Source organism: Bubalus kerabau, chromosome 10 (genome assembly GCF_029407905.1).
Source record: "Bubalus kerabau isolate K-KA32 ecotype Philippines breed swamp buffalo chromosome 10, PCC_UOA_SB_1v2, whole genome shotgun sequence".
NCBI classification, from domain to species: Eukaryota; Metazoa; Chordata; class Mammalia; order Artiodactyla; family Bovidae; genus Bubalus; species Bubalus kerabau.
The window spans coordinates 11,241,619-11,256,994 of record NC_073633.1 but is presented as its reverse complement, the minus strand read 5'-3'; the positions used below and the strand labels follow the sequence as shown (position 1 = coordinate 11,256,994).

Genomic DNA, 15,376 nt, shown 5'->3' with positions numbered 1-15,376 from the left:
ATCATAATTGAGGAAAATAAAAATATGAGGCAGGGATATAGTAAAAGGACATCAAGCCTATATTTGAAACCAAGAAATGAAGAGCACTTGCAGGGCCTGGAAAAATGGTGAGACTATTTAGGGACTCTTGAGAAAAAGAATCAAAGTAAGTGGGAAAACGAATCTAAGTAAGTAATTAAGAATAGGTACAGCATAATCCCTATGCCCATGAATCAATTAAAATAGGATGGAAGGCATGTTATGAAGGTTCTATTATAGATCATTTTCCTCCTAGCTTCTCACTATTTCTCACTGACTCCCTCCTCTGCTTTTCCCATGACTTCTGCCAATGACTGTTACAGAAGAGGAGGAACAGAAGAGGAAAAATAATAGCAGACAATAGCAATGCACAACACATATAAACAACAGTAATACAAAGGAAGGGGAGGAATGAAGAGAAAGAAAACAGTACAAGCATACACAGGAAGGAGAGAAATTCTGCAGCTGTCTGGCTGTGAGAACCATTCACATATAAAGAATGCACATAAATTCATCAGATTAATTACAAGGCTCCTTTTTCCTTCCAGGTTGTTTTCAACTTACTATTTTTAAATTAATTTCTATTGGAGTATAGTTGCTTTACAGTGTTGTGTTAGTTTCTACTGTACAGCAAAATAAATCAGTCATACTTATCCATATATCCCCTTCCTTTTGGACTTCCCTCCCATTCAGGTCCCCACAGTGCATTAAGTAGAGTTCCCTGGGCTACACAGTAGGTTCTCATTAATTACCTATTTTATACATAGTATCAATACTGTATATATGTGTCAATCCCAATCTCCCAGTTGCTCCAACCCCTCTACAAGGCTCCTTTTATTCAACTAGATTTTATGATCAGCTTTTGGTATTTTTCTCAGTAACTGGAAAATTTGTTTTACTATTTATGCTAATTCATAGACTAGTACACTTGGGTTACTTACACTGGATATGACTATATCTGTAAAGATCTAAGTCTAACAGAAAATTACTAATGTGGGAGATATGCATGCCAGATGCTGACTACAGACAGGTAAAATACAACCATTTTTTGGTACCAACTCAAAAGCTTAAGATACACAGGGAGGCAATGCCATGAATAGTTTTACATTCACTTTACACACGTTTGTATACTACTCCCTTTTTTGAATACAGTCACAAAGATATTACAAAAGAATTCTGTACAAGGTCACAAAAGATGAACACATGCAAGTTTCTTGCAGCCCCTAATATTTCTGAAACTAGTGTTCACATTGTCAGGAATGGATATAGATGCATTCACCACATTTCACTTAAATGAATATCTACTTTGATATACTTATGAAAATAGCATTTTACAAACGCATATAACACCACAACAACTGGGATGTACATAGCAATAAAAAGAGACTGGTTATACTGATGCCATTTATTAAGTTAGCATTTATTTAATACACACCAAAGTCAAAATGGTTATTAAGGATGAAGTCCTAGGACTCACACTCAGGGACTGTCGGCTTGTTCACTCTGAACTCAGGGAGAACCACCATAGTGGCAGAAACTATATGATTCTTTAACAGGCCTGACAGGAACCCTAAGCCTAACAGACAAATATAATTTATTAGTAGTCAAAACAGGAAAAGTGGGAAACAAAAGCATTCAAAAGGGCAAGCGATTCATGTTAAACTGGAAAAGGTTTGCAGAAGAGCTGTTAAATCTTTTAAATCTCTGAACTTTATTTAGGGCACATGCTGAATGTCACACACACAGTTATACGTTAAAAGAAAAGGAGATCTATCAGTTTATGATATTTCTAATGTGACAAGATTCATAAAACAATTAACGTGATAACTTGATGGTAAGAGATCAGCAAACAAAGACAATCCTTTTTTCTTTAAAATCCCAAACAACCATTGTTTTAACTAAAAAGACCTGGGGCAAGTGGCCTAAGGATTAGAAAATACATTAGAGAACAGGAGAACAGGATTTATCACTGTCGGATCCTAGGAGTAAAAGGTGAAAGTGAAGTCGCTCAGTCCGACTCTTTGTGACCCCATGGACTATAGCCTATCAGGCTCCTCCGTCCATGGGATTTTCCAGGCAAGAGTGCTGGAGTGGACTGCCATTTCCTTCTCCAGAAGAGTAAAAGGTACCTTCTTTTAACTTACAAAATACTAGCTCAACTCATATGTATTTCTTTCTTATCTTGTTTTCTGTTATAAACTCCTTGAATGCAGACCTACACAATTCCCTTCTTTTTTTTTTAATCTATAACTATTTTAAAATTATTCATAGTAGACAGCATAATAGCTTACATATCGGATACTTGCTGAATTAAACTATTAACTGAAAAGATAAGGTAAAATACATTAATTAATTATATTGACTGCCTTCTAAGCACTATTTTGGGGACTAATATTTGAAAAAAAGTGGATAAAAAAATTTTAGTCATGTTTTTAGTAGAAGAAAAAATAATATATACAGTCTAATACAGTCATTTAACCATTATCATGTTATTCCTTTTAAAAGAATATTTGTGATTTGACAATTAGATTTTCATATATGTTACATAATTCTTTTCCCTCAGAATGCCCCCTTTCCCACCCCTACAGTTATAAACAGATTATAATGTAAATTATATATATACTAGACATGCCTATTGTTTCTAGTTGGCCTCCAACTCTCAACAAACCACAGAAGGGGCAGACATATTCCATACTTTTGGGAAGAGCTAATTACAGCGCTGGCTGGCTAACTACCTAAGAATTTAAACTTAGACATTGAGTGAAAGTGAAAGTCACTCAGTCTTGTCCGACTCTTTGGGACCCCATGGACTATACAGTCCATGGAATTCTCCAGGCCAGAATACTGGAATGGGTAGCCTTTCCCTTCTCCAGGGGATCTTTCCAAACCAGGGATCGAACCCAGGTCTCCTGCATTGCAGGCAGATTCTTTATCAGCTAGCCACAAGGGAAGCCCAAGAATACTGGAGTGGGTAGCCTATCCCTTCTCCAGGGGATCCTCCCGACCCAGAAATCGAACCAGGGTCTCCTGCATTGCAGGCGGATTCTTTACTGACATGGAGAGGGCCTGGAAACTGACAGGTAGTTAAAACAAGTTGGACAACATGCAAGATGAGATATGAAGAGACAAATAAACTGAGACTGAGAAGACAAGAACAGAGATGAAAGATACCATGAGGCCCCACAGATGAACAGAAAAACACCAAGACCTCATTTTCCAAGGACTGAAATATGCATACAAGGCCCAGCTGAGGATTCAGAGAGCTCTACAATAACATCTCTTATTTGAGCTACCCAAAATACATTTCTGATCCCTTCAGTCGAAGAGCCTTGATAAAATCATGTAATTTACTCAGTATAGTACTGAAAGTGAAAAGCAGAACAGGTTTATGGGTACAGAATTGTGTTGTTTGCCCTCATGATCACAAGGCTGACTAGGACCTGTGACTCACTGACACTGCCCAACAGCACAGGAGAGTATCATACTGCATACTGCTAGCCTGGGAAAAGAAAAAAAGTAAAGTCCAAAAACCCTAAGTTGAATCATTCTAAGTCGGGGACTGTATGTATGTTTTTATGTTCTAAAAATTAAAAATAGGGAGGAAAAAAGAAGGGGAAATGCTTAAAAAAGCAAGTACAGACCTCCCTCAGTATCCACAGGGGATTGGTTACAGGACTCTTTGCAGATACCAAAATCCATGAGTATTCAGGCCCTTTATGTTAAATTGTGAGGTATCTGCATACAACCTGTGCATAGCCTCCCATATACTTTAAATAATCTCTAGGCTACTTATAACACCTAATATGATTTACAAATAGCTCATGTAAATGACATATAAATATCATGTAAATTATATATAAATAGCTGCTGGTGGGCAGCAAATTCAACCTTTGCTTTTTGGAACTTTCTGGAATTTTTTTCCTGAATATTTGTGACCTAAGGTTGGTTGAATCCAAGGATGTGGAATCCATAGACAGGGAAGGCCGATTGCACCATATCTCACTGCTTCAAGAACACATCTCTTTTTCATATTTTAACTTTTCAAAACTTGGGATATTTCATATAATCCTTGTCAGTGAGACAGCAGTTATGACATAACTGTCATTATCTGTGCATCAAAATGTGAATAGGGGTCGGCAGCTTGGGGAAAATAACTCTGAAGACATGATGGGGCCTTCTTAAGAAATGCTGTAATCATCAATTCTCTTTATGTTAAAGAGGGAAATGTATGGAAAAACAGGGACATTAACAACTCTAAGTTGAAAATTAACTTAGAACACTGTATGTAGAGATTAATCTTTAATTTATATCATTTATAATTAGACGATTTCTTCTGTTGCAAAAGTGATACACAGGCACGCACATACTCACATGACATACTTTTTTTCATACCAAAAGGTACAAAGAGGAAATTCAAGTGGTCCATAATTTCATTACCCAGATTATTATTCAACACATTAAAAAGCGGAAAAAAATATCAGCTGTATTGCTTACACGCTGTATTTTGTTCACTTGTACTTTAGTTTTTAGACTGTTGCTATTCATAGATCATTACCTCTACTTCATGGATTAGTAATTCTTAAGTTTTAAAAATCAGGTTTTGTATGTAAATTTCCAGTTTTTAACTGATTATGTTTCAGTTGGGAACAGTATTATAAAGATTACCATGAACAGTTAAATTCCCAGCTTAGCTAAAAAGCACTATTTAACTCAAAATGTATCTTTACCATAATAAACACTGTGGGAATACAGAACCTGTAAGCACTGTTACGGACTAAATGTGTTCCTCTCAATTCATATTTTGAGGACCTAACTCTCAATATGATTGTATTTGGAGACAGGGCTTATTAAAAGATAATTTTGTTTGTTGTTGTTTAGTCACTAGGTCATGCCTGACTCTTCTGTGATCCCATGGACTGTAGCCCACCAGGGTCCTCTGTCCACGGGATCTTCCAGGCAAGAATACTGGAATGGGTTGCCATTTCCTTCTCCAGGGGATCCTCCTGGATCAGGGATGGAACCTGAGTCTCCTGCATTGGCAGGCAGATTCTTTACTGCTAAGCCATGAGGGAAGCCCTATAGTTAAGGTTAAGTGAGGCCATAGGATGGGGCCCTAATCCAAAGGACTGGTATTCTTAATTAGAAGAGATAATGAGACCAAGGCCACCTAGCATGTTGTATTTTGTTATGGCAGGCTAAGTGGACTAATGAAGGCTCTTTATAACATCATTTTTAAATATTAGACAATGACCTCAGTTTCAACTTGGGACATCCTCTGCTACTATAATTCCAGCATCAAGAAGACATATTTACTTCTAGACCCCTACCCGGTGATAAGTAAAACTGCTAGGTTTTTGGTTTCTGTGTCACTGCAATGGGAGAGGGAGGCAGGGATGAAGGGATTGGGGTTTTGTAGAAAGAAAAAGGTGGGAGAATGAAGCAAGGTGAAGATGGGGAGAAAGAAGAGGAATTGAAGAATTCTAGTGGGATGACAGGGCTTCCCAGATGGGTCAGTGCTAAAGAATCACCAGCCAATGTAGGAGACGCAAGAGATGCTGGTTTGAACAACAACTATTCTCTTTGATGTTGTATGACCTTTGGAAAGTTATTTAAAATCTCTGGGTTCAGTGTCTTCATGTGAAGACATACTAGAAATAGAAAATAATTATATTAGAAATAGAAAATAATTATATTAGAAATATAAATAATTATATTATAAATATAAATAATATAGTTTCTATATTAGAAAAATAATATATTATTTCTATATTAGAAAAATAATATATTATTTCTATATTAGAAATAATAATAGAAATAGAAGAGCACCTAATAAATTCTATATTAGGGTTAAGTAAGACAGCATAGATGTAAGGGCTGGGTAAGTGAAAAGATATTCAAAACCATTAACTGAATTAAGAGCACAGTTGCTCTGATATACTCATCTACAAAATAAACTATTTACACAATTCTTCCCACCTTTAGGGGTCTCCTGAATCAAAGAAAATGGTATGACCTTTAAAATCAGATCTGTTTTCAAATCCTAACCCCAATACTTAGTAGCTATTTGGCACTGGGTAAGTTACTTGGCAGCACTGAGCTTCAGTTTCATTATCCTTAAGATGAAGCCAACAATGCTTACATTATGTGGTTTGTAAGTTAGATCAGGTATATAAAGTATCTGACCAAGGCTAAGAACTAATAATGTAAAGATGTCATTTGCTTCACAAATTAAGTGCATTCTTAATCCAAATTCCAATAGAGTGTTTCATGTAATTTGACAAAATGTTCTAAAAACTCACCTGGAAGAGAAGATATACAAAAATATCCAAACGAGAAAGAACATTAGGAGTTTTGTTATTATATATATGAAAATAGGATAAAGTTAAATAATTAAAACAGTATGGTATTAGCACAGCTATAGACAAAATAGATAATAAAAATGAATGAAGTCCAGAAACAGACCTAGATACAATATATGGAGATTTTGCAAATCACGTAAATATAAGGGTAAGAAAAACTATTAAATAAAACAGTGGACCAAGTGGTTGTTCTTAAAACAGATGAATACAAGTTTAAAAGTTAAAAAAAAAAAACTAAGAGACAATATAGAATATTGATAAGGTTGAGGATGGTTCTAAGTAAGAGAGAAAACTCAGAAGCTATCATTCTCACAACAGAATAAAGAGAAAGCTTGTGTATTTCATTCTCGTATTGCAGTTTCTTACCATTAACAGAAGAGAATCCCAACCTCTAAAATGGTATTCTGATCAGTGTACAAAAATCCTTCTGTACTTAAAAACATTTAAAAAATAGTCGTGTAAGTACAGAGACACACACAAAGAAGCTTTTTTAAAAAGGCAATTTCTCTCATTAATTCTATTACAATTCTATTACAATTAAACAATTCCCTACTGATTAAGTGGGCAACTTAGTGATGTAAGCATTGGTGCTTACAACCACACAACTTAGAAATTCATAAAATACAACAGAAAGTTCAATTTAAAAATAAATATATACGATGCTCTCACGAATCTATTGATAAATTGCATTATGAAGTGGATTTTTCAACATTTCATAATCATTTCCTTGAGATTTATGAGTTAGAGTTAAAAGAATCAGAGATAGGAAGTCAACTATGTTAGGTAATTGAAATGCAAAGCAAAATTTGCTACATTTGACACTCTAAAGGTGAAGTGAAAGTAGCTCGGTGGTGTGCAACTCTTTGTAACCAGGAATTCTCCAGGCCAGAATACTGGAGTGGGTAGCCTTTTCCTTCTCCAGGGGATCTTCCCAACCCAGGGGTAGAAGCCAGGTCTCCCGCATTGCAGGCAGATTCTTCACCAGCTGAGCCACAAGGGAAGCCCAAGAATACTGGAATGGGTAGCCTATCCGTTCTCCAGGGGATCTTCCCTACCCAGGAATGGAACCGGGGTCTCCTGCATTGCAGGTGGATTCTTTACCTGCTGAGCTACCAGGGATATAATTTAGTAATTCAATAAAGAGGGAAAATGTGCTAAGTGAATTTTTTCTATTTTTCTGTTTTGAATGACAACACTGGGATTCTCTCCTAATTAACATACTGAAAAAGTATTTTCAAAAGCTTATCTCAAGGTTTTATTCATCTGAATGGCTTTCAATTATGCGTTTTCACTTGATTTCACAACAGAAAAATAATTTGTAACTGATTTACAACAGATTCAGCATTTCGTGTCAATCTAGGAAAACAAAACCCTTTCTATCATTCCGTTTTTTTCCCTGAAGATTCCAGTTAAGTTGACCTCTATGGCGACTAGAGCCTTCTGGCCACTGAGCCTTTTCCCACAGACTGAAAATTTCACTTCTATCCTCCTGTAACCTGCAGTAAGCAGGTATTCTTTCTAAGGTTTAATAAGGAATTGTACTCTTGGCAATTATTAGGAAGTTGACAAGATGGAAAAGAAGCAAACAAGATGAAAGAATTGATGCTACAAAGTTAACGATCTCCCCATAAAAATTATCTAAATATATGAAAAAAAGCAAAATGAAATGTTAGATCTTCTCTCAGTCTTTCCACTAATTCTAGTCTTCAGGCAAAGCCAACCTCCTACTGCTTAACCCGTTATCACTCAATAAGATTACTGCACTTTCATTTATATTATGCAAGAAAGTGGCCACGAAGCATGTGGAATCCTAGCTCCCCGACCAAGGATCGAAACTACATCCCAGCATGTTAGGCGAAGTCCCAATCACTGGACAATGAGGGAAGTCTCATCTCATCTCTCTCACCTCACATTCTTATTTTCCTTTAAAAACTCTTCAACGTCATTTATTCTCCGACATCTCCAAAATTACTTTCCACAATTAAAAACTCTGTAAATCTAACAAAGAAAAGTTCTTGCTCTGGTGAGAAGGGACTAAAAATTCTCCCTTCTAAATTGGGAAACCTCAGGTGAAGTCTAACTTCTAAACGGCGAGACGGAAGATCTTCGAAATTTGCAGAGGTGGTTTGACGGAAAGAAATGCCCTTGTCATTAGAGAGGTCGCAACCCCCCGGCCCGTGGTTGAGGCAGAAAAGCCCGGTATGCTTCTGCCCAGGCAAGCGGCAAGATGCTATCCGGCTTTGGGGAAACGGCCACGGAGGGCAGGCCCGGGCATCCCCCGCAGCTGCCTCACGTCCCGGTCCACAAGCCCGGAGGGTTCGTCATAAACATGCTAGGCACAGATAGGAGCATGGCACAGGGGACGGGTCACGCAACTATCAAACGAAGCCCACCCTCCCTCTGACGGTCCCCAAGGCGACCAGCCCTCCCGGCGCGGATCACTTACCAGTTGCCTCCGGACCGCGACTACAACTCCCAGGAGGCTGCGCAGCGCACGGAGCAGCGTCCTTCCCAGAATGCAGCACAGTGGGGTCCCCATCCCGCCTTCTCCTTTCTCCGCTCCTCCTACTTTCCTACCCGGCGTCACCCGGGAGGGCCGGAGGTAAGTTGCGGGAGGGAACTCCGAGCCTCGGCGTGACGCGTCAGACGTTGGGAGGGGGACGGGGCGGGGAGCAGGGGGGAGAATGGGAGGACGAAAGGGAGGGAAGAGGGGAGGGGAGGGTAAATAGTGGGCTAGGCAGGAAGATGGCGGCCTAGCGGAGGTGTGAGTGGACCTGGGTCTCTGCAGCTGGGTTTTCCCTCTTCCCGTCTTCCTCCTCTTTTCCTCTCCCCCGAGGTTGGCATCGAGGGGGCCAAATTCGGGCGGCGGCGCCGGGCGCAGCGCAGGGGTCACGGCGACGGCGACGGCTGACGGTTGGAAGGGCAGGCTTCCTTCGCCCCTCGACCTCCTTCCCCGGTCCGCTTGGTGTCAGGCGCGGCGGCGGCGGCGGCGGCGGCGCGGCGGGCGGACTCCATCCCTCCTCCCGCTCCCTCCTGCACCGGAGCGGGCGCTCCTTCCTTCGCCATCCCTCGACCCTTCACCCCGGGGACTGGGCGCCTCCACCGGCGCAGCTCAGGGAGCGGGGGCCGGTCTCCTGCTCGGCTGTCGCGCCTCCATGTCGGATAACCAGAGCTGGAACTCGTCGGGCTCGGAGGAGGATCCGGAGACGGAGTCCGGGCCGCCGGTGGAGCGCTGCGGAGTCCTCAGCAAGGTGAGCAGCCCGCGAGGCTGAGGGGCCCCCTGCCCGGACTCACCTGCCGCGAGGCGAGCAGCTGAGGGCACGGGGTGGGGCTGGCAGCGAGAACACGGATTGTCCCGGGGCGGGGGCTGCGGAATGGGCCCGGGGTGTGGGGCCGAGTCCTGCCGCCGAAGTGCCCGGACCGGGGCCGCGGTGGGGGTGGGGGCAGAAGGGGACGGTCTTCTTCGCCTACCCTGGGTCTCGGCGGCCTAGGACCGGGGGAAGCGCGTCCCAACCCGGGGATCCATCCAGTTTGGGAACGGGATGCGCACCGCGACTCGAGACCCCGGGCGGCAGGCGTCCTGGATATAGGAATTCGGGATGAGCAACAGCAGTATCCGAAGGAACGAGTACGGTAAAACTGCAGATCAGACCTCTCCACAGAGGTTTGTCCAGAGATGCTGAGCAGAGCAGGGGTGGGGGATTTTTGTAGACGCAGTTTTTGAGAAAGAAGCCGGAGCAACTCGGCTTGGTGCTGAAATCTGAGGTGCGAAACTATGCCAGGCTAGATGTAGTGAGAGATCTAAATGAGGAGGACTTTTTGTACTTTACTTTTACCCTTTACCCCAATTCAGAGGGAGCTATTGAATCGGCAGGTGATAGGTACAAGAAATATTCGTAGTAACTTGAAACATGTCAGAATGGAAACCGACATTTATTTAGTCCAAGAAGAGTGTTATTTAGTAAAGTATTCTTGCAGACAGGGGGCAGAGTTAGGAAAAGACATTTTACTTTTCCTGTATTTTTTAAAAAACATTTTTTCCAAAATTTTTCCGAAGCAGATAGTCATTTGTAGAATTTGAAAGCTACTTAACGAAAATGGATGAGGCCCCTTTTAAGAGGGAAGGTGGGTAATCTTTTCCGTTGGTAGTACGTGGTTTGGGGTTTGTTGTTAAGGTTTTGTTTTCTTTCCTTCTTTTCTTTCTTTTTCTTTTAGGTTTTTGCTGTGATAAGATCCACATTGCCTTTTTTACTTCGTTTTCTCTTTCTGTTAAACTTTTAGAAATGGCTGGAGCTGGCAGTTAACTTGGAGAAGGGGAGCAGGGTCCAGTCTTTCAACAGGCTGGTCATAAGATACTAGATCATGTGCAGCCACTGCCTATTAAGAAATCACCATGCTTCCAGTATACCTACTTTGGCTAAGCTTTTGGACGTCGTTTGTGTAATCGTTTCATATTAGGCTTTTATATTGTCTTTAGAAGACTGAGAAAGGACCTACAAAAGGCATGAGTATGTCAAAACTAAGGCTTGCACGTGTTAACTTTTGTTTATGAAAAAATTACAGTGTGTTGATAATGTAATCATTATTGGAATTTCAGTGAAAAGTTTTCAGTAAGGTGAAACTCCCCAGGGTCTCTTTGGATTAGATGTATCTTGTAATTTAGGAATCTGGATTGAACATGTGTGATGGGTGTACATTTTCCTTTGGAACTATTATGAATCTTTTTTGCTTCTCAGTGATTCCGATAATTTCACCAAATTAGTATTGTGGTGTGTTAAGTATTTTACAAAAACAAGCTGTACTTTTGAACTATTGATTATCCCTTTTTGTGGGGTAGGAGGATTGTAGTGAGGGGTGGAGTCACCAGAGCTCTGAGTATGCGCTGTGTGTGAGTATCCGAGTATCACTTAAGCAGAGTGGTGTAGTATATACTTTATGACCAAAAAAAAAAAAGATTTTTCTCCGTGATATTTAAGTGCATAGAGATGTAGTCTTTGACCACTTCTTTAGTAGGCAAATGACTTCCATGTTGCTGTGTACCTGGAATCAACAGGGATGTAGGTTTTGGTATTCTTGTTAACAGCTAAGAAGGAAATTTCCCTGAAATTTAGCAATTTATGGATACATATGTTTTCTTGGAAGCTTTTTCATCAAGAATGTTTTATATTGAATGTATGTTTTTAAGTTTCAAGTACATATATATTTTGAATCTTTGTATTCACTTGGTAATTTTAAACAAAGGTTAGAACTCAGTGTCTGTTGTTTAACTTCTGTTTAGTAATGTAGTTAAATCCTAATGCTAACTTGTTTGTTCCCCCACAAATGGAGTGAATTTGAAATGGTGGTGGTACAGTAAACTTGTATGAGAAATACAGCAGCCCAGAGTTTTTTTAATATGAGTATATTTTCTACAGGCTTGTTTCTTAGACACGTTAAGTTCCAAAAATACTGGGTTGACAATAATTCTAGGTGGTTATAACAAGTGTCAAGTTGGGTTATGGATGGGAGAAGATTCAGGCCTTAGATGGACTTGAGAGCAACTAAGCCTGGATAAATCTCACCCAATTTTTTCTGAATTCTCTCCAACTTTATTACCTTATCTTTATCTAATGCTTTCTTCACACACCTAACTATTGGCTGAAATTCTGTCCATCTCTGGAGTCCATCTCAACTGTTCTTTCTATGAAGACTTTTATTTTGCCAGCCATCCCAGCACTCCTTTCCTCAAGGGTGTTATCTCCTATGAATATAGTAGAGTATTCATTCATATAGCATTTTATGTATAACTTGCTTCTGATCCTTATTATAAATGTGTATTTTTTTTTTTTTTTCTCCTGAATTTATGCTTGCTGGACTACTAGGAAGCAGGATTATTTAATTCTCTTGCAGTGCCCACATATCGCCTTGTCTCTGTTGACTGGGGAAGAGTGAAGAAATGTTATGAGGCTAGGAGGAAGGGCAGAAGTCTGCCTTCTGGTTGTGAATAGGAGTTAACACTTCCTGGGTAAAGGGCCTGAAGTTTATGTGGTTATTGGGTCTTCTATAAGAAAATAATATAAAAGTGTGGGCACAAAATTGTTAGTGTCTTGTCTGTCACTTTGAAAGGGATCTGTTCTTGTGAGGTTCCCTGAAGGATTCTAAGCTTCATTTTTGGGGAACCATGATGTCTCAGCCAGTAAAGAATCTGCCTGCAATGCAGGAGACCTGGGTTCAATTCCTGGGTCTGGAAGATCCCCTGGAGGAGGACATGGCAACCCACTTCAGTATTCTTGCTTGGGAAATCCCTTGTATAGAGAGCTTCATTAGCTATTCATAATTCTGCTTCCAACTGAGAAAATACTATGTGCTTGGCAGTGTTCTAAGTCTGTTCTTGCTTAATCTTAAAAAATTTTAAGAGGTAAAATGTGACAAACAAACAGAGGATAAGTAACTTGACCGTAGTCACATAGTTACTAGTTTTCTGAGAGGCAATAATTGAATACAAGGTAGGATTAAGGTATACCAGTCTAAACAATTTCTATTGTAGGCAATCAGTTGTTCATGTAAGTTTTGTAACTGGAGACTAAATGAGGTTAATATGTAAGATAAATAAGCAAAATATGCCTAATAAATAAGATTATGTAAGTTATGAAATTAAAAGCAGACGATATCAGAGGTAAGGTTATTAAGCCTTCTCAGGAACCCAGAAAGTATTATTTGGTCAGTTGTGTCCGACTCTTTGCGACCCCATGACCTGTAGCCCGCCAGGCTTCTCTGAGCATGGAACTCTCCAGGCAGGAATACTGGAGTGGATAGCCATTCCCTTCTCCAGGGGATCTTCCTGACCTAGGGAATGAACTCAGGTCTCCTGCATTGCAGGCAGATTTTTTACCGTCTGTGTCACCAGGGAAGCCCCTGATAATATGATTGGATTACTTGAAAAAAGATAAGAGTCAGATTTAAGGGTTTAATAGGCAGGAAAGATGAAGTTAAATAATTTGTCAGAACTTTTCACACAGCTAGGAAAGTGCTTGAGCCTCTCTGATGATGTATCCACTGCTCTGTCCATGCTGTACTGGAATCCTGAGCCGGGTTTGAGTCTGAATGACTGGAAGTAGCAGTATAGCCAAAGAAATAGGAACATAGTGGGGTAGTGCACTCTATGGTAGAGGTAAATTTATTTTTGTGTCTATTTGTTGTCATTTTAAGTCGCTGTCTTAAGTGGTGGTAAATCTCAGGGTGCTTATCCTGTGTGGATAAGTTCTCAGGGAGGGCTTGTAATGGTGGAGTTCAGAAGATGTTAAGAGCCAAACAGTCTCAAACCTGTTGAATTAGGAAACAGTAAAGAAAAGATTTCTCTGAGCCAATGCAGTATATTTTTAACAATCCATTTAGAGTTAGTTTTTGGCAGATAGTTTTTGAATTGTCTATTTAAAACCCCAGGGCATAAAAATATACAATATCAACAATTCCGATAGAGGTTACATTTCTGCCTTTGTAAGTTTATTGGTTTTGATCTTCACTGTGCAGCAGTAGAACTTTAGCAGCACAAACCATTTGTAGGTACTGGAAACAGATAATCCAAGTATGTTTTTGGAAACCAATTTTATGTTTGTATTTTACCCTTGAGTTTGAAAAATAGATCTTCAAAGAGTGCTATGGAGGTAAAAGTAAAGTTGATAGATATACCAAAGAGGTGATCTGTATTTTTACTTTAATGTAGTCATGAACATCATACATTTTCATATAGGAATAACTTAACAACAAAAACAGAGTTTTGGGCATGATTGGCTTCTATTTTAGAATGCTTCATGCATGAGGGGAGTGAGAGACTGTGTAGCCAAACTTATTTTGCTGTTGAATATGTCGAATGCGACAGGGACAGAAACAAATTTAAGTCTTGAAGGTGGTGAGGAGGGGAGGATGAAAGCACACCAGAAAAAAAAAAGCAGAATTTTTAACTGAAATGTGCTTCAGTTTTTATTCTTCAGATGTTATGTTTTATTTATTGTCTATTTTATCTATAATTTTGAAGAAATTATGGAAAATCATGTTTAATCCGGAAAATCTTAGATTTTTAAATTTTAACTGTTTGTAGTTAGAACTTTACACATTTTGGTCTTAAACTTAGATTGACTGCTGTTTAAGAGTGTTTGGATTTCTAAAATACTGACTTAATTTTTTGTTTTCTTTTCCTCCAGTGGACAAACTATATTCATGGGTGGCAGGATCGCTGGGTAGTTTTGAAAAATAATACTCTGAGTTACTACAAATCTGAAGATGAGACAGAGTATGGCTGCAGAGGATCCATCTGTCTTAGCAAGGCTGTCATCACGGTGAGTTCCTGTTTCCCTTCATTCAACAAATGTTGATTGAGCATCAGCTATACACTAGGAACTCTATTCTTGGGGCTTATGTTTATGAAAAGAATAGATTAAGATCCTTGCCCTTGTGAAGCATAGTCTAGTACTTTTTTCCGTAGAATTATTTTAGAGTATATCACTGCACACTATTATTTTGTGTGTGTGCGTGCATACTCAGTTGTGTCTGACTCTGTGACGCTATGGACTGTATCCTCCAGTTCCCTCTGTCCATGGGATTCTGTGGGTTGCTGTTTCCTCCTCCACTTATTTTATTTAGACATGTAGGATTTATCTAGTTGGTTACAACAAGCCCTTAAACAAGGGCTTCAGAAAAACATTTTAGATGGCTTCATATCTGATAGGTTGGCACAGTTACTTAGTGAGTTATTGAAAAAGTTAAACGAGGAAAGTAAAAAGATACGTATTGTAACTTTTTGAAATTTTGACTTAAAATGTAATAGACCATAAATCTAAATTCACTTAATCAACTTTCTGATGTAGAGCTAACAATATCTCTTTGAAGATCATGGTTGAGAGAAGTTTTTGTGTAAAGTAGTACATCCATAATGCATGATCTGCAATTTCCAGTTTTGATTCTCTAAAGTGGAATAAAGCCTTAAAGATACTTTTGAAAAACCCTAAATATAGGTTCCTCTT

At 39.5% G+C, this 15,376-nt stretch overlaps 2 protein-coding genes across 7 annotated transcripts in view; one reads left to right on the top strand and one right to left on the bottom strand.

Moving 5' to 3' along the window:
- POLK (DNA polymerase kappa) overlaps nt 1-8,959 on the bottom strand; it is a 79,500-nt gene extending 70,541 nt beyond the window's left edge. For 3 of the 5 annotated variants that reach the window (XM_055536582.1, XM_055536583.1, XM_055536585.1), the window contains exon 1: nt 8,824-8,940. In XM_055536582.1, the coding sequence (XP_055392557.1) occupies nt 8,824-8,916 (93 nt within the window). In that variant the 5' untranslated portion in view covers nt 8,917-8,940. Of the gene's footprint in view, nt 1-6,743; nt 6,805-8,823 lie in introns of all 5 variants that reach the window. The other 2 variants (XM_055536587.1, XM_055536586.1) reach the window with 2 other exon arrangements.
- The window catches only part of CERT1 (ceramide transporter 1), a 129,047-nt gene continuing 122,523 nt past the window's right edge, over nt 8,853-15,376 (top strand). The window contains exons 1-3 of one of the 2 annotated variants that reach the window (XM_055536591.1): nt 8,853-8,979; nt 9,214-9,628; nt 14,558-14,692. In XM_055536591.1, coding sequence (XP_055392566.1) covers nt 8,894-8,979; nt 9,214-9,628; nt 14,558-14,692 — 636 coding nt within the window. In that variant the 5' untranslated portion in view covers nt 8,853-8,893. The remainder of the gene's footprint in view (nt 8,980-9,213; nt 9,629-14,557; nt 14,693-15,376) is intronic. The other variant, XM_055536592.1, reaches the window with a different exon arrangement.